A 26,583-nucleotide genomic window follows, 5' to 3' on the forward strand; every position below is an offset into this window, starting at 1 on the left:
CCAAGGAAAAAAACAAGGAGCTGCTAAATGATAAGCAAAGAATTCTGTACAAAATCAGTATCTTGGAAGGTTAAAAATATCCCCAAGAAAAAGCTTCTGATGGGGCTGCAAAATATGTGTAAAAATCCTGCGATTTTCCTGTCCTGGTTAACTATGAGAAACACAAAATCAAAGCAGATCCATCAAATGCCAACTAGGATGATATGGAAGAGGAATAAACACCTGACACAGAGGATGTGCAATTCATGTAAGTTTTAAAACTTTATTTCAAATACCCATGGTTTCCTTTTATATTATCAATGTGCTAGAAGGTCACACTACTGGCAGAATACAGGCGGTTTAAAATATACAATATTCAAACACATTTATATGTAACAGAAATGATGGAATGTATTTACAGACATACAGCATGGGATGAAGCTTTAAAATCCTTTACTCTATTACTTACACGTTTACACTGTTTTCAGAAATAACAAAATTAGATCACTTTGTAGAACATCACGATATCTATACAAAAGAATTTTTTGATGTCCAAATTCACCTTACAAGCTCTCTGTTTCTAAAACAGTTTTTCAAAGAACCATTTATAGTCATAGAAGGGGTAAGAATACCATCTGCCATCCTGCTACCAAGAACAACAGAGGTGCTCTGGCACTGTAAAGTTGTCCCTGGTAGATTTTAAACAGGGGGCAGGGCCTTTACAAAAGCCTCTCCTTCAAAGGGGAGCCCCCAGCTGCTCTGCCCTGGCCCCCCAGTGCCATCAGGGGCCTCAGACACTGCTCAGGGCTCGCCAGATTTGAGGATAGAGTGTGACACCATGGAGTCAGTGTAGGAACACTCAGCAGCACCAAACATTGAAGTGGATCCCTCCCACATCCTCCAACACACACAAATGCCCCTAAGACGAAAGACCTCTCTTCTCTGCTTTAACACACAGAATAGAACTTTATACATTTTTTTTTTCAAATACTCTTCTCATGGGATACAACAAAAATTGCACATAACTACACTGAAAAATCCCAACCCATTTTTCAAGAGAGAACTGAAGTGGGTTTGGTGTAACACATTAAATAAACCATATGATGAAACTTCAGGATTTGATTTTTGTCCTAAGCACCTGGACAAGATTTAGTGCTTGCCAGTCTGAAAGCATAAGATTACAAATGTCAAACAAACAGTTACCTACACTGAAACTGCCAGAGTGAATGCTGCTCACAACAAAGTACCTGGTGCCAGGGACCCTCTGTCAGCCTGGCCTCAGCCACAGGTGGCATGAGCCACTCACTGCAATAGGAAGTGGCTCTTTCTTGCAGCTCAGACTTGAGCCCCCACCCCATTAAAAACTACTGTTATTAAATGACAAAAATTCCACCAACCTGAATACTGTTAGGTTTCACTTTCCTTAAGTGCTGGAGCAATCACCACACCCTCACAATTCCATGAAGGGAATGGTTTTCTTCAAACAGGGGTATTTAAAGAGCCCACGATGGGTTGTGTGCTAAATGCAAGTCCCTGTAACAACAGGTGACCTGATGCTGGAAACCAAGATGCAGTCAGTGCCTGCCTCCCTCTCAAATTATGTGCAGAGACAAACACACCAGGAACACTCTGTCTGTGTCTGTGGTGCTGCCTGTGAGTGGCAGCATCTTCCCCCCAGCAGACACTTCAGAGACCTCTGTGTAACCCTGTGGGAATGACCAACACTCCTCACCAATGGCATTAAAACCTACCTAAGGGGGTGAGAATGCCTGTGTGGAGCTGCTCTTCCAGTGGGTGCTGTGAGTTCCTGGCACTTCCATTCCCTGCAGGGCTCAGGGCACTGAATTAGCTCAGCATGAGGAGGTTTCTCTTTGCAGCTGGACACTCTTAAACACCTTCCAGCTGTTCTTCACTTGGAATGTGACCAACCAATGCCAATAAGAAGCAATGGGAATAATTATGAGAAATAGGGAATCACCACAATTGCCCTTGAAAGAAATACATGAAACAAAACAAAATGGAAAAAACCCTACAAATCAAAAGGGGAAAAATGCAGCTAAAATCAGTCCCTGGCAGTTCCCACAGCAGGTTTTACTTCTGCAAAAATGACTTTTAGCTAATTTGTTCCCATTTCTTCTTCCTTTATCTGCATAAAATCCTCTCGGTGTATTCTGCTTCAAACATATGCCAGTCAGAATATGGCTGATGCCTGGAGTTGCTTTCAGAACCTCACAGTACCATGTATTAGTAGCATAATGTTCAGGGATGCTTTAAATTGGACAACACCTGACAAAGGAACTGCATGGGTGGAAAACTGGATTTTGTGAGGCCTTTTTGTGGGGGAAAAAAAATATTGTTAATTGATCTGGTAGTGAGCTTGGCCTTGTCACTAGGACCACAGCATACAGACCTGTCTTTATTTTGCACATCAGCTTTCCTGGAAAATGCAAAACTTGTCAGCTGCCTCTCCCACTTCTATAGAGTGATTTTCTATTTTTATGTTAAGAGGAATGAAGCAATAGTTCTGTAAAACCAGCCCATCTCTCTACATAAATTCCAACCAGTAAAGGGCTTTGCTGAAAGCCTTGTCTAACCCCTCAGAGCTGCCTTAGCTGGTGGGCTTCTAATGACCAGCAGGGCAGGCTGGCACTGCTCCCACTGCAGGGAAATGCACAGGATTCTGGTGATCCCACAAAACCACCAGAAGGGGATGTGAGGACAGGGATAATCTCCCTCCACTGCTGTTGGAAAAGTGTTCAGATAAAGACATGCTAAAACCCAAATAGAAAGTGATGGGATTAATCCCATTTGAACAGACTTAGTATCTTTTACTAAGGTGTTTCTGGCAGAGAAAACATGCAGTAATTTTTCCATTTGGAAAAAAAATAAAGTGTTTTTTGTCTTTGACTTTTAGTAATGAGGATATGCCAAGGGAAGTGACAGCTGTGTGAGGTTCAACCCTGTTATCAAACACTGCAGGTTAAGATTGTGTCATGCAATTTAGAAAATATTTTCATAGAAATAGCCATTCTTTAGAGGCAAAGAAACTCCATTTCTTTGCACCCTCTGGGTAAGGAAAGAAATTTAATTCCCTGTGTGCCCACTGCATTAACACTTTTTTTTTTTTTTACAAATTCCCCTAGGAATTGCTTTCCAAACTCTAAACCCATTTCTTCATCCTGCAAGGTCAGTGTCTACAGCTGGCTCCAACAGCCAGCCACTGGAATTCCCTGCCCTCCTCCCAATGAACTTTCATTATTTTAAATAAGGGGCAAAAATATCGGTAATAAAAAAATGTTACTGGAAACTGTTGTGATCTCCAAAAAAAATGGAGAAATGAAGTAAAACATTCCTGTCAGGAATCACGGGAACTCATTTCCTTAGAACAGAGCTCTGTGTGTTTGGATGCACTGCATGGGCAGTAAAGTCTTCAGGTCCTTCTGCTTAGCCAAGGCAACCCAAAAGGTCCCGGAGGTCTCTACACAGCAGACAAGTGGTGAAGGGGCTGCTGCTTTGGGGGTGCCAGCTCCAGGAGCGCCTGGACAGTCACAGCTACCTGTGTCAAACCCTTCTCTTCTAAAATATGCAGAGGCAAACATAATTGCTCCTGAATGGGGAACAAAACAAAGACAAAAACAAAATGGATGAAAACCACTCAACTGAAAAGACAAAAAAAAAAAAATTAAGCAAAAGGTGACTGAAATATGAAATGTTATGGACAGGCAGCACACACACATAGGGATAGGACATGAGATTTCTGCTTGGGACAAAGGAATCATGACTTTGACTACTCAAGAAGGGTGGCCTTGAGCTAATCTCTTGTGCTTTTTCAATAGAAAACTATACAAATAAGAATTTGAAAAAAGATTGTGGGAGAAAGGGGATTGAATAGCAAATTGCCATCTCTGCCCTCACCGAGATGGCAGCAGTTTATGAAACCCAAATAGGTGAACTTGAGGAGGGGGAAGCTACAACACAGGAGAGGAACCACAGCTTCCTTTCCAAATCACACCTTTTGGAGACAGTCCTGTTCAGCTACAGCTGTGAGGGAAGCTTGCTGGGGGAGCAGGGAATGAGTCACTACCACTCACTCAGGTCCCCAAAGTGCCCCTGCTTAGTGGGCAACCCCCAAAATCATCCTGAGGAATAACAGTAATACACAACATGCAAAAAGAGGTTTCAAACTGTTTATTAATAGTTGTGCTATTCTCAGTCTAAGATGTATTTAAAGCCTCATCCTACAGAAGTCCTTGGTACCTCCTGGCCATCCTCACTCCACAACAGTCAGGATACATGTCCAACAGTTCTCTGTATGCACAGAAAATAACCCAAGTGTGTCCTTCCTACAGGGCTGCAGAGACTATTTTTCATGTGTTATTTTCACATCAACTGGCATTTCTCCACTCCTTGAATCTTAACTGATTTTTGAGGTTAAAGAAATCCTTCAGCACAAACAGTGGCAGCCAACACTCCTCCCACAAAGCTCCAAGCAGAGAAAACAAGTGAGCCCCTTCTCAGGAAATTCTCATAGAAAGCCATATGTTCAGGCTAAAATACATTTTTCTTCCAGCAAATGTATTTTACTATGAAAAAATTGTGCTTTTTGAGAAAATACTTGTAAACTTGAGTAAATATGACTTATCTTTTTTCTTATGTATGCAAACAGATAAAGGGGAAAAGCTTTGGAATGACTCCATACCACAGACAGCAATGATAAACAAAATTTAAAAACTGGAAGGCACTGTTAGTGTAAAACCCCTTGCAGCTTTTATCACAGTGTTCATTAGAAGTTAAGAAACACAGGAACCGAGTTCATTTTAGTTCATAGCAGTAAGCAGTACAAAAATAGCTTACTTAAAAATAAAACAATCTCCCCCTGTCCAAAGTCCCTTCTTTACTCAGTGATGTTTGGCTTGGACAGAACACTTTGTGTGACTTGGACAGAAGGCAGCAGCTCTTCCTTGCTCCTTTGATAAATATTCACTTCATGGTACAAGAGCTTGTCAGACCCACATACACATAACACATTTTTACTGACAGTGACCACATTTGCAACTGAACTCCTGTGTACCTTAAACTGTGCTCAGAGGTGTTCCAGGTTATGGCTGGAATGCCAACACCACTTCCAAGCCATCTACTGCACTTGCAGATACAACAAATTTATTGAACAGGCATCTGGAACAGCCATTTCCTGAACACTTACCTGTCCCTGGTCTCTGAGCAGAGCTCCCTGAATGGATCTCCCCTCTCAGGAGACACGGTCTGTTACACACATGGGGAGTGCCCTGAAGCTCTGAGGTGTCCCTGAGACATTAAAGCATTAAAGCACCAGGATACTTTCCCTGGGGAGGGAAAGGCTGTGAAGCTTTGTGGAAGACTACCTGAGTTTTGTGAAACAGTGAAGAGTGCTTGTGCAGCTGGACTTATATTTGTGCAATTGCATGATGCAAGTGTTTCTGAAAATGACAGGATAAGATGAAGAAGGGAATAAGCATGGAACAAGCTTGGGTTGGGGTCAAGTGACCCCAAGATCAAGTGACAATTCAACAAGATTTTGGTAAGTTTTATCCAGATCACAATAAAATGCTATGACATTCTGTAGCACTTGACAGGATCATAAAGATTTTTTTTTCTGTGCCATAAAACTTTTCTCTTAAAGCTGTTGAAGAGCTTAATTTCCCTGAATTTTCTGCTTGAACTGTTTTAAAGTTCAAGTAGCTCAGGATTCACTGACAGTTATTTTAAAAATCCTGACCCAAAGCAATACAGCAGAGTCTATACATTTGAGAAATCAAATGCTCTCAGAAGAAGGATAAAGGAATGGGGGTAAAAAACCAAACCAGTTAGAAAGTTCTGTGGACAACACCAGACCATGTCTCCTAAGACTGTAAGATCCCATTGAGAACATTGACATTGAAAAAAATACTTCACATTGTTTAACATTTTTCATCAGATAATCCTCAAGCAATTTACCAAAGTGGCTGCATTTCCCATGATACAGATGGGGGAACAGAGGCACAAACTGACACTGCAGTTTTCACTACACCATGGTCAGCAGACAGAGCATGCACCACGTGTCCTGACCTCAGCCCTTGCTCGAGCCCAGGGACAGCATCTCCTCCCCTGGAGAGCATTTCATCTGCTCAACGTGACACAGCAAATACAAATGGGAATTGGTCATGGATGGTGCTGTGGGTGCACCAAAGTGTTTGCACATAGCACTTGTCACCTCTGTCCCATCGGTGGGAAACAAAGCACTTCATACACACAGTCTTGGCAAAGGCCAGAAGCTGCTCCCAAGCACTGGAGTGACGGAGGGGGGAAGCAGCAGCACTATCCTTCACTAGAGGAAAAAGACCCAGCGATAGAACATACAGAGCGTTAGCATTAGAGTACAGTAAAACACCACAAAGCCCCAGAGCTGAACGGAAAGGGACACAAGACTGGATTCTTCTGAATCTGTCCCCAGGGAAAGAAGAGTCTCAACTGTTCTTTTAACGCTGAGGTTTAGCTGGAGAATGTCAGAAGGGGAACAAAGATTGTCCTGTCCAGAGTGTGTGAGCAGGAAGGGAAAACAGACAGAAAAAAAAGGTCAGTCAGTTAGGCATAGCAACATCCACAAAGCAGTTATCAGACATCTCAGATACAACCTACACATTTGAGAAGCACATCACAGCTGGTTAATTCTCACATAGAAATCTGCAAGACTACCATTGCAAAGAATTCAATGCCAGTGTTTAGTGTTCAGGGAGGTGCCTTGTCACCTCTAGGGCTCCAACATGTAACTATTTCTTGTTGTTAAAAACAGCAGTTTACACAAAGCCTTAGTGAAACCCATTTTTCTCCAGAAGTGGTTGCAGGTATTTGAGATGTTGCTGGCATTGAGTACTCACCAAAGTTCAGCCTCCACATGTAACTTAATGAAAACAGCAGGACAAGGAATTATTTATGTGTAACTGATGCTTGAATGCAGCATCCTGCAGAAATATCTATTACTAATTAGAGTTTAAGAGTTCTGTAACTATTCCCATTGTGTGTCTCTTGTCTCCCTTTCCCACAGGTAACTGCTAATAATCAGTGAAATCTAGATGCATGGATCAACCTGTTCAGCTGAGGCTTTCCTTTGATCCAAGGGATTTAAAACCACCAAAGTCCTACAGAAATTGCTGCTCTGCTGTGCTCTGTAATTAGCCCTGTCTGAAAGTAGCCTTCCCCTTAAAATGCAAGTATTCCTACATGGATCCATGCTTTCAGAAAGCCTATTATTTTTGTAATTGGAATAGAAAGGCAGGCAACTTTTCAAGAAAAACATACTAGGTTGCCATGCCATTCTTACATACAGGTATCCTACATTCATATCTCAGTGGAGATGTAATGCAGACATGTGAGAGCAGCTTTGGGGTTCAGGGTTTACTAAGTTTTCCCAGAGAGACCCTCCATGAACTCTTTCACATTAAAACAAGATATATGAGAAAAACCAGGAGGGTTCTACACAGTAGGGGTAGTAGATGAAGCAGCCTGGGTTTATAGGGGATTTTTTCTTGATTGGCCTTTGTGTTTGTTTGGTTTTGATTGTGGGTCATTCCAGAGATCATCTTTGTACTGCAATCCCATAGAAATTTTATCTTCATACTTCAGGGAACTATAAATAGGGAAGCTGGGATAGAATTGCACAATGCCCCAGATGAATTTATATTGTACAGTTCTGCTGGGATTGGAAGTCCAAAGGTTTTTAGGGGACTAAAGCAGTGCAGGATCTCCCAGAATTAACAAACACTTTTAATTCCCTAGCCCCTTCCAACATGATTCACCACTGAGCCATATGAAATTGCCAGGCACCTCAATAAATAAGTCATCCTAAAATCCCAGTGGCTCAAATATCTGCAAGTGATCTGAAAAAACAGAAAATCTGTCATGAGTGACTCAGGAACTGCCTTTAGATATAGCTGGGAAATGAGTCACAGGGTCTACTTCTCCCTTTCAGAATACAAAAGAAACCAGCACCTCCAACAGAAACACCACTGCTCAGCAATGTAAAAACCCAAATCAATTAGTGCACTGGAAGGGAAATTAGGAAAAAATATAATATATTAAAACTATTTGTACTGAGACAGCTGCTGAATAAGACAAATTGCAAAGGACAGGACAGCATAAAACAGGATAACTGGACCAACAGGATAAGATGGACTATTTAATGTGTGTCCACCTCCTAAGCCATACAAGTTTCAAAAGGGGACAAGGAAGACAGACTTCTACCATTGGTACATAACAAAAGAAGTAGGAACTATGCAAAGACAGCTACCATCAGAGAAAGGCCAATAATTCTGTGATTTATTGGTAAGACAGTAAAGACATTCAGGTAAGAGAATTATTGTGAAGGAACATGAAAAGCTTTGGGATAAAAAAATCCCACATGCGAACCATCATCCAGATTTTATCCCACTTTTAAGCTGTCATATACCTAATATTGAGAAAATGTAACTGGTTTTATAGAACCTGCCAATTCTAAAGACAGACTCTAAGTCCATCAGCTATTATGAATTTGATACACAGTATTTAAGTGAATCAGTACAAAAATATAAAATCTATATACACACACTGATAAACTGTATCTGACTTCATTTTGCTCTGGAAGACCATGCAAGATAAGTCTAATCTATACTGTAGGACAGCTTGTACCTGAGCCTTCTAAAATTTTAATCATTTTGTTTTGATCCAATATTCAAAGAATGTTTTATTTTCTGAAGCACCAGGAGAAACTGCATCTGTAACATTATATCAGGACAGCAGAAATACATACCTGAGGCACTCCAATCCTTCTGCAAGCTTCTAAGAAATTCTCCACGTTTCGTCTGCACTTTGCCATTGTAAGTTTAGGCTGCAAAAAAGCAAAAGCATACAGTATTCTTAACTGGCAAGGTTTCAAAAGATATTTGTTTTTTTATTTAAATAAAACTCTTATTAAATCCCTGCCAAAAACACTGCACTGACATAAGCTGTCTAATTCAAAGCAGGCTCTGCTGAAGTTTGCTTTTCTTAGAAAACCATTCCAGTTCTCAAAGCTGTTTTATGAAAAGCTAAGTTATGAATGCTGGATGATTTTAAAAAAGGGACACATATACACAGTGTTATATAAAACTGGCTAACACTTTTAGTGACTACAGTATAATAATTTTAAAAATGTCTTTTGATGAAATGCACATCCATGGTTTCCATGCTGTGATTTCAGAGCAATTTCATGACATAAAACAATCTAGAATCTGTTCTGTATTACTGTAATGCACAACTATATAAATATCAAACCATATTTCAATTAACAAGGGGCTAAAAAAATAAAGGCTAGATGAAATAAAAAAAAATAATGTCAGAAAACTGGAAGTGAAGCTTGCTGCTTGTCAGCCTCTTGTAGAGGTGTTAAATGGAGCTGTTTGAATTGCACTCACTGGCATTTTTTCAACTGGATTTTTTTCCTGCAGTCAGTTTTCACACCTCTTCAGACACACAGCACGGGCTCTATCTTGTTCCTGCTCTCAAAGCTTATTCTCTTCTGGTTCAAGAGACACGAGCTCCCTGCTCCTGTGAACACGCTTTGGAGCAGCCCCCAGGTGTTCAACACTTCTGTAAGTGATGGGGTTTCTTCTGTCCCCTTCATGTGCTGTGTTTCTCCACCAAAGCAGGTTAAAGGCCAGCACTGGCTTCTTCCTCCCAAAGGGCCAAGGGAGCACAAAGATCACACAGTGCCTGGGGATGATGTGAAGCCTCTTCTGCTGCTGGAGCCACGCGACTCCAGGCTGCCTCTTCCTTGGGACTCACGTGACAAAGCCGTGATTTAATTCCTAACACAGGACATTCAGCTGCTTATCAAGCCAGGCCATTGAACTGATCTCACTGACACAGGTCTCCTGAGCAGTGGCTCCCTGCCTTTGCTTGGAATGATCCCACAATCTTGGTCTAGTTCAGACATTCTCAAAATAACGGGGCCATTTGCCTGGTCGCATCGAGTCCCAGGGACACGAGAAGAATGACACACTTGGCAGCCCTGGAAGTGTCAGTTCAGATTCCAATCAACATGAAGACTCACTCCAAAAGAAGGATGAGTGAAGAGTACATGCATGTTTCAACTTCTTCTTCAAGGAACAATCTCTGTTTTTTTTTCTTATTCATACAATTTAAAGGTACATACCAAGCAATCTGCCTGTCCATATTACTTTCAAGTAGCTGATCCTAAATATTTTCACTGAACTTTCTGACTTCCACAAACACAAACTGGATAAATAATCTGTTATTATCTCACAGATTTTGATCATTCTTGAATTCTGTGCTTTCCCTACAAAACAGACTGCAATACTCCCCTGCTCTCAACAGTCCCCCCTTTTTTTCTGTTTTCACAAAGGTATGATGGGATTTGTTTTGTTCCAGAAGATGCTGTTCTCCAAGTATCTTGAGTGTGTTCTGCTAAAATTCCTATGCAGAGGAATTTGCAGTGCTGTGAAGTAGACACAGGAATCAACTTGGTCTCTTGCCTGGTTGCCCTGTCTTGTGTAGTGGGACCCCACTTGTTATAATTCCCTACCTTGTTTTGTTGACCTTCTCAGACATTCTGATCTCTTAAAATACTGTGTTTCGGTTTTCGTGCTGAACTGGCTCACATTTCACTAATTTTGAACTTAATGTCCTTAGAGAAGCACGTGAAAATGTTGGAAGCAATTTTCTTTAAATGAAACAAATCCAAACAGAATTTCATTTAGCAACAACAGCACAGATGGTTATTTTTTGTCACGTACACTCACTGAAGAGAATGGCGAGTTTGTGTCTGTCTGGGTTACAGGACATCTCGGGACAGCTATCCAGCGGTGTCACTGTTAGCAGTGTCACTTACCACAGCAGGCGAGGGCACGTGGATGCTGGGGACAGAGCGGGGCCGCACGTGGTTGGCCAGGTGGCAGAGCACGACGCCGTCCGTCAGAGCCGCGCCCAGGTCGCTGGGCAGGGACACCTTGAGCCGCGCCTCGATGTTCTGGGGAAAGCGACGGGACACGCGGAGCTCAGAGCTGCCTGCTGCAGCTGCTGGCTCTGCACGAGTGTGAGAGGCAGAGCTGCTGCACCACAGCTCTGTCTGTGCTCGTGGCATTCCCACCCAGCTCTCTGAATGACCCCAAGGAAAGCCCTGTGCATTACTGTGCCAGGGCTGGCCACAGTCTGGGAGCAACTGAGCTCAACAGTTTTCACTGCACAGCACAGTGCGCTAACACAACCATTATTCACAAATAATGGAAAGCAGGATCTAGGAACAGGATTCCTAACCCTACATACTCTCAGAGAATGGCTCTGCCAAGGGACATGAAAATAATTTTCTTTGTGGGTTGGAGGACAACACAATTAAAAAAAGTCAAGACAATATTTTTGCCTTTAAATAAAAACTGAATATGCTTGCTTATTTGGCACAAACAGTTATTTAAAAAGAAGGTAGTTAGCACTTAAGAGAATTAATAAAAGTTCAATTCAGGCATTAAACTAATTTAAAATGCTATGTGAATGTCCCTGAGTTGTAATACTATATCTAAATTTTTAAGTATTAAAAAAAAAAATTAAGCTTACCCAGGGAACAGAACAAGAGAGAGACTACACAGAAAGCAATCTGATATAACATAAGAGAGGGACAGCAAACACCATCAAGTTTTGTTTTATCTAACGTAACCTTTCTCTGTTAGAGAAAGGAGATTATCCTTACTTCTTCCCAAAGAGAGGGAATTTTCTCAATCTGGGATGCTTATGGATTTTAAGATTAGTTTCAATAAGTATATTCTTAGTTTTTGGGAAAATTTAAACAATTAATTACAGCATGTCAAGAAATCCCTTTATGCTCTGCAGAAAGAATTTGGGGTAAAGCAGAGCATATGCCATGTGGCATTTCCAATATTCCTGTTTATTGTCATTGTACCTGGGCACAAACCAGGAGTGTGGTGTCCCAAGGCAACATAAAGCATAAATATGAGAAACATTTGTGGCTCAACTGTTCTGGACTTAACTAAGAATAAGGCAAGAATCAACAGACAGATCTAGAGTACACCAAGAAAATACCATGGCAGCATGACTGGCAGCAGTCTCTGCACTCCATCTGCTTTCCTGTCAGCTTTATAGCAAGGATGAATTTCAAAAAAGACATTAAAAGGAGAAAGTAAAGGAAACTTTCCAGGGAGTTCCTTACAAATGTGAAAGCTGATAAGGAAGAAAGGAAGCACACATAAAAGCAGAGTTCACCAGACATTCAGGAGCAGGAGTTGACACAGTTTATTATACAGAATTTGAAGCTGACTGTATCTACCACAGTCAAGTGAACACCACTGCACCCATCTAAAAGAAGTACACAGATTGTACCACATCATTTAATTTTGGTTAACTGTGCTTTATAGTGGTTCAGTGAAACTGGTCCATAAAAGAAAGGCAGATTTAGCAGGGTCATAAGATGCATTTCCTGCTCTGTTCACATTCTGGCTCCTGGCAGCACCCACCTTGCGCAGCTGCTCTATCAGCTCCAGCTCCTCTTCCCGCTGTTTGGAGTTCTGTCTCACTCGAGGGTCTGCAGAATCATTAGCAGGAGACAAGGCACAGGTAGAGGATGAAGCAACAGCTAAAACAGCAGCATGAAGGAAAGAAAACCACTAAGCAGTTTGGCTCTGTGTTGTTTGCTACTTCACTGCACACAAAGTTCCAGAATGGGTACGTTACATTCCTTTTCACAAATCTCTTACCTTTGATTATTAATCAAACTAATGCTCTACCAACCTAGAGATATTTCAGTGCAATTCCCTCAACTATTTAGATTCTGATCTTTCTGTTGGATAATAGTCGTGCAAATGAAGAGGACGTTTTGCCACATGGAACATGTTGAAACAGTTCTGTCTTTCTCCAGAAATTGCAATTCTGTTACAGGCTACTGGGCTATGCAAGAATTATCAAGTTGTTGAAGGCTTGTGTGGCAGAGGTGTAACTGCAGACCAGGATGAGCAAATTCTCACACTTCCACAAATATGACAAAAGAATATTGGACAGCACCAAATAAAACCCTGTTTGTTCACAACATACGTGATGTCATCTGTCTACAAATGGAACTCTAAAAGTAGTTTGATGACAAAGACCTGAAGTAACAAAATACTGCAAGTCCCAGGTAATCCAGATGCCAATACAATGTAGCAGAACTAGCTGATTTCTGAGCTGGATAACCTACCTTTCTTGGCTTCATCCCTGACAGCTGTTCGGAAAAGGAAACTCTCAGGTCGCTGGGAAGGGTTTCTATAGGAAGGCAGGGCTGCATGGCCAGGATATGGAGGGGAAAGGTGGACTAAACAAATGTGGAAAGGCACAGGAAAGGAAGGAGGAAGAAGGAAATGGTTAGAGTTTAAATAGGAAATGGGTACAGCAACGTGGTAATTAAAAAGAACAAAACAAAAATTTTAATGTAATGATGACAAAATAAATTACAGCCATGCATGATAAAAGCAGAGCAGGAAAAGGCACTTCCAAGGATATTTGCATGCAAAGCACATTCCACATACCAATTCCAACAACTGTTCTGACTCTTGCTGAATGCATTTGTGTGCCAAAGCCCCTATGAAGGCCTAAACCAGCCAAACCCTGTGCTCTGCCTAAGGACATACTTCATCCCTGCTGCCTCTTCCCTTGTGTTTTTCTAAGGAGATGCAAAATAACTGGGTAAATTCTCACTCACAGCAGTGCCACAGACAGAGGTGGGAGCAGATGCTCCCCTCCCTTCATAGGACAAATAAGCAAGCAGGCATTTTGATTTTATTTTTCAGAACTTTTTTTACTTTCCCTGTTACCTGTCTGAGCAGTAGGTGAGCCAGGGGAGATGGTAGATCTGTCATCACTCTGTGAACAAAAAAGCAGAAGAGTATGAATGGTCCTAATATGAAAAACTTGGACTTTATCTTATTTTGCTGTGTTTTAAGAAAAGCTCCATCCATCTAAATATGTTTCAGAAAAATAACCAGAAATAGGAAAAACCACTATATGTTGTTTCCCAAGACTTATTTCTGCAGAGACAGTTTTCTTCTTTTACAGAAATGACACAACTGCTTTTTTTTTTCCTTAGGAAAAAGAATGATGAAACAGCACTGACTATGCAATGACAGAACACAGTTAACTCTTCCTTCCAACCCAAAATGAGAAGTGCTCTCTGCAAAGGGGACACCAAAACCCAAGTATTAAGCAACATGCAGCCCCAACAAGGATACTCCTCTCTGACACCTTTGCTAATGCAGATCTGCTACTAACTGAACATCTGTCCCCAGTGAAACACACTGTGGTTTTCACCACAGTGCTCACACAGACTAACAATTTCTTGTGAGGAATGCATTCAGTACAGCAGTTTCCACAGAAAAGAAAGAAACAGGCAAAGAATACAAGTGTACTTTTGATGAACTCAACTTGATCAAGAGTAAATGATCTTGTACAGAAAAAGCAACATCAAAGACATCCAAGAAGCCCTTGGAGCAGAGACTGGTTACCATGTTTTATAGATCAGGCCTCCTGTAGACACAGCCTAAAGCTAAGTTGAGGTAATACCTACTACAGTTTAATCAGGTTCATACCCTACCTGAACTTTTGATTAGATGCTGACAGACTAACACCTGTTAAAACCGATTTTTTTCCCAGATTTTTTTTGTTGGCTCTAGTGGTGAATGATAATAGCAAGAGATACCTTGACAGGACTGAAGGTAGAGGCACTAGGCAGGGTAGTAGCACAGCTTTCTTGGTTCAACCCTGAGAGTGACTGAATGCAGAAAGAAAGAGAAGGCAGTAGCAGAGTTAGTGAGTAGCTGACAGGCTGTACATAAAGATGGAATGAAGCAAAGTTAAAAATGAAGAGGTGATCACCATCACATTCTCAGAAACACTCAACAAGTAACACATCAATACTTGCTGAATTATAGTTAAAGCCTTCCTACCCTCCTAAACTTTCTGGGAGGTACAGTGCTTGTTTTACATATAATACAGTCATATTAAAAACAGAATTAAGAACAGTGAGGCAAAAGCTTCTTTAGCAACACTTATGCCATCAGGAAAAAAAGAAATTTTACCCTACAACAGTCCATTACAGGCCACCATTAAAAATAGTTTTCTTTTTAATGTTTTGAGGATGTTATGCACATCTGAAAAATCAGAGAAATCCATATACAAGAGGCTCAATAATACATACTTTGTATCTGCCACAAACACTGACAACTGGTCCTTGTGATTACACACAAAATAAATGAGATTCTGTGAGTAGAATCTCACTCTTGGGGAAGATGACAGTGTCAGGATTTACAGTTATTTGTTGCCACAACTAAAGTGCAGTCACATTCAATTATGACCAATACCAAAACCAGCCAAACAGACAACTTTTCCTGTTTATAGAACAGGAGTTGTAGTTGTGCCCATCTGTCACTGACAGGTGGATCTAAAGGCAAAATCCTGTGTCTCACTGAAAGCACCATCTAAACTTCAACATTTGAAGACTGAATGGCTCACTATGCTTTCTGAAACAGCTTTCAAACAGCAACATAGTTCAGCACAGGAAAGAAGATCAAATGACACCTAGAAACTCTACAGCTAGTGAAAGACATTTGGGAGTTAGTTTTTAGAACATTTGCAACTATTCTGCCACTTCAGAACAGCACAGCCAGAAGGACTAAAAGAGAATGTTTACACTCAGGGCAAGACTTAGACATGTTTTTAGGCCCTGTAAGACTTACAGCTGATCCTCAAGACTGCCTCTTCCCCCAGAGCAGGGCAGAGCCAAAATGCTGGTGTTTTTTTTTTTTCTTATTTTTTAAAAGTTTCAAATATCACTTGACTTAGACAACACATTAGCTAGCACATGAGAACAGCAAAATAAACCCAAACTAGCTGGGCTGTAACATCAATGTATCTGTCTATTCCTGTCTGAAAAGAGCAGGGCAAGCTTGACACAGACTAACAAATAGTGATCACTATGCAGGCACCCAGCAGTGGGCAGAGGGGACACAGCACAGGGAGGGACAATCACAACACCAACACACTGCATGCTCTTCACCTGTTTGCGAGTGCCTGGCCTCCTTTTAATGGTATTGGTGTTATTGTCAATCTCAAACACAAAGAGAGGCTCAAAGCCATTCTGTCAGGTACAGTAAGCAAAGAAAGAGGGAAGAAAGGAAGAAGTGAGGCAAAGAACGACTGTGAGAAAAGGCAGCCACAACAGTAAAGGAGTCAGGACGCTGCAGTTCAGACTCACACCACCCTCTGCACATGCTGCACGCAGTTTTTAGGTCTAGCACTGAAGTCACAAAAATTTCCCCGTGCCAGAAACAACTGCAGGTACAGGGAGTGCCAAAGGAGAGCCCAACTAGAACTCTGCATGAACCAAATAAGGATATTTTAAAGGAATTTGGTTATTAAACATTTGAATACACAAATGAATGCCACAGTCTGAGAGAGACAACTCCAGGGTACAAGTTTGAGTAAGTCAAGTCCTGCTTACTTTACCCATACCATTGTTATTTGTAACACTCTGGGGCTTACGTAAATGTAGCCTTAACTTAAAATGTTTCAGAGGTGCTTACAGTAATATGACAGCCTCAGGCCACATTTAAGACCACAACCAGAAAACACAAAGAAGGGAGCACAAGGCAGCAATGACACAAAGGTTGTGAGAGGAACAGGTCACAGCAGCTGCCTGATGCTTCTGCAGTACCTGTGGGTTTCACAACAGAGACACTGAGCAGCAGTGAGAGGATGTTATGGTCTGGGTTTTTTCCCCCCTTCAACAGTACTAATCTTGTAAGGGACAATATAGGAGAAAACAAGAAGATATTTGGAGAAAAACCAGATTTAGAAGCAATGAAGGCTGAAATCATTAGCCAAGTCTGAAAACTTGATACCAGCTCTACAAGTAATTCCCGTTGTAATGAATGGAACTATCCCTGTGAGAACAGCAAGAGGTTCTGACTAACATAAAAACTTTTATTCTCAGAGAGCCCAGTGATTACATTTCTTCAACAACATTTTAGTCTGGTTATCTACCACAGGTCAACCCAAAGAAATCCACCACAGTGTGCAACTAAGTTCTAGAGCCAGACTCCAAACCACAGTATGCAGAACTACAACTAAATGGAATCATTAACATTCGCAGAAGGTATGGCCAATCATTCTGGGACTTCAAACCACCTGTCCTGCTGCTGTTTATAAGCAGAAGGAAATGGTCAGAGTACCCTATGCAACATGAATACATTTTAATTTTCATTAGTGATTAAAGACAACAATGAGATGACCAAAAGAAACACTAAAGATTTTAAAGAGATTTGCAACTTAAATTTTTGCTTAAAGCAGTAACAATGCCAGAAGAGCAAAGTAGTAAAATAAAAGCTCACTTGCTTTCTAACTACATATTAGATTTAGTACTTTTAAAAGCTTTTCCTTATGTTCTCAGAAATTAGACTTAGCTAAATTTCAAACCCACAAGGACAGAAAAAATGTTGAATGAAATACGATAGAATATAAAAAGATAAAAGCAATGTAAACTCTTATATTTTTTTAAAAGCAAACTGATAACCATTTCCTTAATGCTGAAAAAGTTTTTACCATATAAAATATATTTGTGTAAACAAAAAATGGTCCAAATTCATGAGCTAGTATGGGCCTAATGTTCCAGTTACAGTAATTGCCAGAAACAGCTGCCCTGGCACATGTGTTCATTAGGCCCAGTGTGGATTTCCACCACAGAAGAGAGCTGCAGATCAGAAACCCCAGCATTTCATATACTAATATAACTTAGTGCTGCTGAAATACATGAGGAACCAAAAGGAAAATGAACAGAGACATTACTGCTTTCAATCCTTCCCTGCCAGCCTGGTCACTCTTTTTGTGAAGTAAAAAAGGATGTAACTTGGTTAAACACAAAAAGGGAAACAAACAGCAATGGAAGCAAGTTTCAATGTAGTTTCTGAAAATTCTGCATCCTAATTTACAACAAAAGTCATGTGATCACACAGTCAAATAAAAATGGGGTTTTTACAGGTGTCTTCAAAATACTTTCCAAATTCAGTGACAACAGAGAATCATCTCAACCCAAACTATTGCTGCTCTCCTGCTATTTATGACCTAACTATGAAAGCATGTTTTAATATGCTCATTGATAGTGATTTCTCTAAACAGCCACATGATTATTAAATGTCTCTCTAACATTTTAAGCTTTCTTTCTCTCCCACAATGTGCTAGTCTTGTGAAAGCAGAAAACCCAAAAAGTCTGAATAAATACACAGTAAGTATCTTGACCAACATGTTCAGGAGAGAGATACTCTAACCAAAAGCATTGCCTAAAGAAAATTTAGGCAGATAATGGAAGCAAACAAATCAAGAAAATAAATTCTAGGCATGCAGTCATGCAACAGCAGGCAAATCAGGTGTATTTTTAATTTTCTAGACATGGATTATGACATTAATTAGATTTTTTAGTTATGCTACTTTGCTAAGATGCCACAAAGGAAAAAATAGCATAAAACATGAATTATGTGCATACATGTTTTTGTTTTTTATAACTGTTCAAAATAGATAATTTTAAGACATTTGCACTAATAAATAATAAAACTATATAAGTATTCATAAATAGAATAGTTTTTTCTTGTGCCAAGTATTTCTAACCCCCATGTGCAGGACACAGACAAGTTAAAGTAGAAGGCTGTACTAAGCATTAAAATTGATTACTTGACACTGCAGAGTACATTAATTAGGAAGCAAGCTGAATGAGGAAGAAAAATCAAACCAGAACAACTAGAGGTGAATTTTTCATTTTAGAAACTGTTCTTTACAATCAGCAATTTTGTTCTGATCTCAAACAAAATATAAGCTTTACTTATTTTGTGGAAAAACATCTGTATAATTAGCAAATGTGCAATAGCAAAAGTGTCAACATATTCATAACATCACAGTTCACAGCTTTTCAAGGGAGATGTCATGTTTTATGCTATTTAGATTAGCTCTAAAACAGTTGGTCTAATCTGAGACAAACATAACATGTTGTCATTTCTATGCTCTAGAATCTGCCACAGAAAAAGGCCACCACGTGCAGGATCTTACCACTAACAAGGCACTATCATCAGTATGCTGAGACCTTCTGGATGGAAAGGGACACTGGCAGGTGGGAGAGATGGAGCAATGTCAGAAACACACACAATGTCAGAACACATGGCATGTGAACAGACAGACATTTTGGAACATGTACTGCTTGGTTATGGCACTGTGAGGCTCTTTAAAACAACCCATGAAGTGTCTGTAGGAATACACAGCCTCATGACCCAGGAATTACAGTGCAGTCCTATCACTTAAAGCCAATTATTCTGCTTTCTGTCTTGTGTCAGGCAAATACAGAACACTGTGCATTCACAGTGCTTACTCTGGTAGAACAAAGAACCTTTTAAAAGAATAAATTAAGAATAGAAAAAGATTAAGAAGAAAAATGAGCAAAAACTATTTCAATTTCTCCACATTTTGGTAATTTTCTAACAACAAGAAGAGGAAAATGCTGCTAGAGAATTATCATATTTGCTACAATATTAAAAGTTTTTATCTTGTAAACACTACCAAGTGAATTAACTGGTTTTGATTATAAAGATTATATTATTATAAAACCATAGTAGAAAACAACTTTAAAAAAAATATTTATTGCTTTTTCTGACAGCTCTCAAACTTCTAAAGCTTAAAATTTCTGGGACAACTGGTGATCTGGGACAGAAAACTGGGAGAAAACTGATCAGTGAACGATGATTGTAACTTGACTGAATTCTCCTGTTAGAATATAAACTGTACTGTACTGCTCACAAGGAGCAAGTTAGAATGGAATATGAAATGTATTTTCTGCAGAGAAAGTAGAAAACATACAAAAAACAGTAAAACAACATATTTGGACAGGCAATCTACATGAACAGAAGACTCACCCCATTAGAAAAACCCCAAGCCAAGGCTTAATAATATGTAAAAAACTATGCTATAACCCAATTTAAAGGTATTTTCCACAATAAAGAAGCAACTCTGATGGATATCTAAGAATTTAAGAGCTGACATCCTTACTAATGCTCTTATTGGACTCTTACCTCACTATCCATTGGACTTTGTTTCTGAGGACTTAAGGAGGCTTTTTGCTACACAGAAAAAGAAAAAATGAAACTTTAAAGTAACATCACAGAGAAACAAAAGCTCACAATAAAGCAGCATAACTTAAAAGTGTTTTAAAACACAGGTCTTAGTTTTTTAGATAGAACAGGCACTGGGAAAATTGCTAATTTCACTGAGCTGAAACTTGCCTAGTAGTAAAAAATCAGCCTTTATTCAACAAAAAACCAAACATTTCAAATGACGCATATGAAAATGCATAATAAACCCAAAATACAACCCAAGGGAGGAATTTAACTGCTGAGAATAAAGTGGTCATGAATAACAAAGACAATAGAAGAAAAATACCCCAAAACCCCAGCAGACTCATCAATGAACAACATGCATCCTATAAGCCTAATCTTTGACTGAGCTGAATATTTAATAAGCAGCTGTACTACAAAATACTGCCAAGGGCCTGAGAATAGTTGGTGTTAATGTAAAGCTTCAGGCTTTTCCTAAACCAACTTTATACATTAAATATAAGCAATAAACCATTCTTTGCCTCTTTGCTGACCACTCTAAGCCCAAAATATTAACTGTAATATTTCTTAGATTTGTGATGGTGAGATTCAGGTAAGTGACCAGAGCAGCAAACAGTAAAACAAATTTAAATCAAGTACCACATAAATAAACTGGCATGTTAAGGAGAAGTTCATATTAAGTGCAGAGAGAGAGAGAGGGAAGATACAGTGTTCAGAATGAGTGCCTGATGTACCATATGTCTCCACCCATGATTTACCTAGCAGTAATTTATTATCAAAAAATAGCAAAATAGATCAGGCAGCATTATAGTTTTGTGTGTCTTGATAATTTTCTCCTTGCCAAATTTGTTTTCAAAATTAAACTGTCTCTATGCCTTCTCAGATACAGGCCTTTTCTTTCCTAAACCAATCCCATCACATCTATGCAAGTGAAAATTGAGGAGATGAGGCGAAACATGCAAAAATCAAAATTCTTTACAACAATTATATTTTGGGTAAATCTCCCCAGTTCTATCTTTGCCTGTGTTAAGTAAGGTACAGCACCAACACTTAATGGACTTAAACGCAATTTGTCCAAATCCTTTATAAAGTGCCAGGAGTGTAATTACAAGCAGTAATTACCATAGTTAAGTGGCTTAGAAAAGACAAAGTATGAAGTAAGTACTAAAAGGAGGCACCTTAATAAAGTCAAGGACAGCTTCTCTCTGCATCTGCTTAGTTCTCATCCTCTCCTCCTCGTACTGCAGAGCCGCCAGCTGCGCCTCCCGGCGCGTGCGCTCGACGTGCCGGCGCTGCAGCTCCCACTCTGTGCTGGGCACCTGCAAGCACACAGGGCATCAGGCTGGGCAGCCACAGCTGCACATGGGCTATGGACATGCAGCTCACATCTTATGGGTAACACCCAGTTTGGTTTTACATCAAACTCATTCAAAGCAATTTGAATTCTGTGTGTTACCTGGGTGTGGTGACTTGATAGCGAGAGAAAATAAGGTGAATCAGGCAGGGGTCTGACAAATGCAAAAACAGAAAGTAAGTAGACTTTTAATCTTAAATCTAAAAATTTTGCGTACATGAATTGTCAGTGACACACAAGTATTGTCTCAAATCAAAAGAGTAACTATCTACTAACAGCTGTGATGATGATTTAACTACTGTGAATGACAGATTTTGTGAAGTCATTTCTATTTCTTCTGAATTGTAATAACATTTTTTACAGCACAAGATGTACCAGTGGGATTGTACATTTGGCCTAGTACATTGAGATACTCAGCACTTTATATCCCTTCTCTAAGAGTAACCAAACCAGGAATTTTTCACATGTTCCTCATTTAGAGGAACAAGTGGATAGTGTGCTTATTTGAGAGAGGGGAAAATAATAAAATGAATCAGCAGAAACACTCAAGCCTCTTTTTCCCTACCTCTCTGTCCTGTCCACATAACTCCTTTGTACTTGGTGATGCTCTTTGTCCTGCATCAAATTTAGTGTTTCAGGTCTTCGTAATTCATCTGTATCCCTGCAGGTAAGACACCAGGTGGAAGGGGATTTGGCCACTGATGCATATAGACTATTGTCAGATTAATTCTATTCTAGATTACAACTGTTCTTGTGAGAGAAATGCCCAAATGCTTCAGATAATCACAAAAGTGAAATTTGACTAAATAAATCACATTGTGATACCAAGCCAGATCACAATTATTACAATTTGTAATTAAACATAACTTGCTGAATTAACAATTATTTCAAAATATATAAGGACAGAATCTCTCTTTTAAGACAGTATTTGGGTTATTGCAAGCCTGTTAAACATCAGGATACTTTGGCATTTTCAGCACACCTCACCAATCAGGTGACTGCCAGTGACACAAGCCCATAAAGTCACAAGGTAAAAAAGAACCCATCTGGCTCTTATCCATCATATCAACAGTAAGAGAGAAATTTTGCAGTCAGTTCTTTGCCAGAAGGCAGCTGTTAGCACTGAAGCAATTCCCAAGGTCCACAGCCTAGAGCATGTACCCTGACATGTTGCTGCCTAGAAACAAAGTTGATGGAAATCAAGGAGCTTACTCCTGACAGCCTAAACTCTGTGACCTTCGCTCCTGGGGCAGCCAGGGAACACACACACACTTAACCATGCATTTCCAAAAAATGTCAGCCCAGCTGGCTGTGTGCACACTTAGGGCCTTTTCCTCATGGAGAGGAGATGTGCAAGATCCATATGTTACAGGTCTCTCCTGCTACTTAAATTAGCACTGAAGCACATGACAAACCCATTACTTGGAGCTGTTTTGAACAGACAGGACTGGGTTCAGCTCAGTGCCAAGGAGTGTGTTCAGAGCAGAGTACACACAGCTTTACTGCATCAGGAATGCACCACAGTCTGTCCAGAGGCATAAACTGTATTTATTTAATTGAATCAACTAATATAAGTACTCTTGAGATGAAGTCTGTGTTACATCCAGCTTTCAGAGTTTTAACAGCTCCAGCATGCTAAAGAAAAAAACAAAGAGGCTGCCTGCCAAGGCATTCACACAGAATTACTGTGGAAACACTTTACAGCTTGTGGTTGCCACAAAATAAAATATTTGACTAATACAACCTTAAAATACAAAAAAATTACTCATTGTCATATGGCTGTTTTTACACAATTTTGAAGGCAATAACAACACGATCTGGTTTTAGTGCCTTAATAATTTCTCTGCTGCAGCATAGTAAGCCACAATCCATTCAGATGATTAACTACTTCTGCATGGAGATCTGCTAATTTAAAGTTAAATGCCTTACTGAACTACAACTTTCTTTATCATTAACATCTGTAAATAGCAGCTTGCCCCAGCTAACCAGCCTTCTCCTATTTCCTTCAGATTCATCACGGATACCAGTGTTTGCAAAGTCTAATTATTTCCATGTTAACCACATGTTCAAATAAAAATATAAGTAAACAAGCAAGTTTTCAAATGGAGAGCACTCATTTTTTGGGGGGAACTGCTATATCACTCTATACCTGACTTGTGGACAGTATAAGGAATGATGATGTATGCTGACATTGTTATCCTCCCTTGTATCAGTACAGCTACTGGATCTGCACATTTTCAGCACATTTCAAAATGTCTATTAAAATGTTGCCAAAACTCTGGAAAAATTTATACACTAATCTTGGTCTCATTTGCTCTTTCAATACCATTTTAGAATCCATTAAAAACTGGTTTCTACTGACAGTATAAGTAATGACATACTCAGGACTAGCAGTTGTCCCACTCCCCTTCCCCCCCAAACATTCCAAGTACAACTGGGCTGGTTTTCTGTGGAGTCCTTGCAAATTCACTTTCACTCCACAGAACACTGAAATGCTTCAATAGTATAATAAAGGTTCTATCAATTTTCATTTGCAATAATTTGCTTGTTTTTTATCTTTCATTTGCTTACCTTCTTTTCTTTTAGGTAGACATCCAAAATTCTTTTCAGAAACCTAACTCCCCCTCACTGATACTCTGTCCAATCCTGACCATTATTTTACAGATAAGCATTCTCTCCAATAAGCCAAGTGATCATTAAAAAGCATAGGCATACTTCCCCAAAATAAGCAACTTGTTTTCAGAATTGATCCCCATTCTATCTTTCTGATGATGTAAGCTCATGATTATGATCCAGAAAGGTACTTTTTAAAATAAATGAATCTCCCACAATACCAAAACCAGCAGGAGTCACACTAGAATGTGTCCTCATGGCACATCAGATACTCCATAGTATCTCTATCCTACCTGCAAGCACCTTTATCCCTTTTGTCCTCTATGTAATACAGCTTAAACCAACTATTTAATCAAAGCACAAATTAAATCACAAAAAGTAGATGTTAAATCAGTTTAAAAATATGCACTTTAGTTATATAGATTTCTTTAACCAACTGATTTTAAGTTGAGCATTGGCATAGAACAGTTATGCCTTTTGCTCACTGCCATTATTAGAACTCCAATTCCTAATTTGGAGCAATAACTTATCAAAAAAGTGAAATACACACTTGTGGCAAAGTATCAGAAAATAATGCCATTTTTAAAACATATTCAATAAATACATCCTCTGCACTCATCACTAAATTGTTGTTACCACAGCAATTCTTACCTGTTTTGATGTAAATGTCGTCGTGTATCCTCTGTTCTCTGAAATTCTCTGATGGATACAGGCTTTACTGGTGAGCTCTAAGCAAAAAACCACAAAAGACTAAGCAAGCAATTTATCTAGAAAACTGCACATTAATACCAATCAATCTCTTTGCAGAGCTACATCTGCAACTACTGGTATTTAAAACACCTGATAAAGAAGCACAAAACACAAATCAGGGATGTTCATTTCCAGCCAAGCAAGCTCACTCCAATTTAAATAAATAATAGTTTCAAGATTAAATATGCTTACTGGTAACTTCAGAAGTTTAAAACCTCCAGTATTAAGAAGCATGCAGAGAAGTTCAAGTAGGTATAAAATTTGTTTTGAAATGTAAATACATTCTTTGGAATTTAACTCTCTAAGTGTACAGCAGTGAAGACTGGATTCTCAGAAATACAGAATAAAGGGTCTTTTACAATGTTTTAAAGACAGGTTCCCAGAAGGACTGAGAAAGCAAAACCTGGGATTAATAAGAACAGTTTAGGTTTAGTTTGAGCAATGAAATAATTTATCTTATTTGGAACAGAGACATACTGCCTTTGGTGTTATTTAAAAACTTCCACTGACACCCATTAATGTAGGAAAATAAAAACTTTTCAAGATTAACTTGCCAATTTTCACTCATGCATGCATGCTGCTATATTGCAGCCAGCCTTCCTAAGTAGCAGAGTATTTTAGAATGTCTTTTTAGAGAAACTACTTCTTCAGCTAAAAGCAGTTTAATTTTTATGACTAGACAGAAATAGCTGTTGTGATGCTGAGCAATGCCTTTTCCCTATCAACAGCAAGGGGTTCTTGGGTTGCATTGCCTACAGTTGATTTTTCTGAGTTTTGCTCTTGTGTCTGCTCATCAGCTTCTGTGATCTGATATTGAATTTATGACCTTTGTAAAATGAATTCATCTCTCATATCTGTGTGACTGATTTTAAACACAGACAAGATAGGGACCAAGCTCTTACATAAAAGCTAAAGATCCACTTCTCTTTTTTTCCTTTCTTCAAATAGCAAATATCTTTCCGCTTCAAAATACACAGAACTTTGAAAGAACAAATCTGAATCACAGCACCACAGTTACTGTTTAAGCAGAGCAGCCACAAAGATTTTTTCAGACATGTTATTCATGTAGCCTGTACAGTGAGCCACTGAACTGTGTAACTATGTACAGAGGTAATTAATTAAGACTGACAGAAAACAGAAGGAAACATGATGTGGTTAAAAATCTAATTCTATATGTTCAGTTTCTGAGAACTCTCTCCAGAAGTGTAACATCCAAATGACTTAACAGGGCAGAGTTTCCACAAGGGCTTTGCTGGGCTGTGTGAACTGAATGACCCCAGGGAGAAGCAGCACCTCACTGGAGATCCGCCTCTGGTCGATGTATGCCATGAACTGGGAGCTGAGGCTGTCTGTGTCCAGGCACTTGGGCTGCCTCACCTCCTCCTCCTCCTCCTCTGTGGCACAGCTGTCAATGTAGTCAATCTGATCCAGATCGTGCTCCACTTGACAAACACAGAGAGAACACCCACAATCAGACAACCCACGAGACAGGGAAAAACCAGCAATGCAGCAAGGTCAGCAACTAAGGCCCTGCTTCTTCTGCCAGCTGGGAAAGCTCAGCCTCAAAGCTCTTGGATTTTGCCAGGCCCACTAACATTACACAAACAAATTTTGAAATAATGATAAAATTTATGCCTTTTTAAAAGCAACAAGAAACATGTATCAAGCTGGTAGTTTTATACTGCTGGCTGCAGATACTCAGCGACTGAGAAAGCA

The 26,583-nt window shown here is 39.6% G+C and overlaps 1 protein-coding gene across 26 annotated transcripts in view; it reads right to left on the reverse strand.

The window, feature by feature from the left end:
• Nucleotides 1-248: 248 nt before the first annotated feature.
• The window catches only part of LRCH3 (leucine rich repeats and calponin homology domain containing 3), a 61,008-nt gene continuing 34,673 nt past the window's right edge, over nt 249-26,583 (reverse strand). The window contains exons 9-23 of one of the 26 annotated variants that reach the window (XM_079315193.1): nt 26,161-26,309; nt 24,769-24,845; nt 22,070-22,165; nt 21,607-21,658; nt 21,329-21,469; nt 20,109-20,156; nt 19,096-19,149; nt 16,058-16,138; nt 14,702-14,773; nt 13,821-13,869; nt 13,208-13,321; nt 12,492-12,610; nt 10,859-10,996; nt 8,780-8,857; nt 249-3,586 (exon numbers count right to left, since the gene is read on the reverse strand). In XM_079315193.1, the coding sequence (XP_079171319.1) occupies nt 3,458-3,586; nt 8,780-8,857; nt 10,859-10,996; nt 12,492-12,610; nt 13,208-13,321; nt 13,821-13,869; nt 14,702-14,773; nt 16,058-16,138; nt 19,096-19,149; nt 20,109-20,156; nt 21,329-21,469; nt 21,607-21,658; nt 22,070-22,165; nt 24,769-24,845; nt 26,161-26,309 (1,397 nt within the window). In that variant the 3' untranslated portion in view covers nt 249-3,457. Of the gene's footprint in view, nt 6,524-8,779; nt 8,858-10,858; nt 10,997-12,491; nt 12,611-13,207; nt 13,322-13,820; nt 13,870-14,701; nt 14,774-16,057; nt 16,139-19,095; nt 19,150-20,108; nt 20,157-21,328; nt 21,470-21,606; nt 21,659-22,069; nt 22,166-24,768; nt 24,846-26,160; nt 26,310-26,583 lie in introns of all 26 variants that reach the window. The other 25 variants (XM_079315194.1, XM_079315185.1, XM_079315174.1 and 22 more) reach the window with 25 other exon arrangements.

This window comes from Erithacus rubecula (genome assembly GCF_903797595.1).
Source record: "Erithacus rubecula genome assembly, chromosome: 11".
Taxonomy (NCBI): Eukaryota; Metazoa; Chordata; class Aves; order Passeriformes; family Muscicapidae; genus Erithacus; species Erithacus rubecula.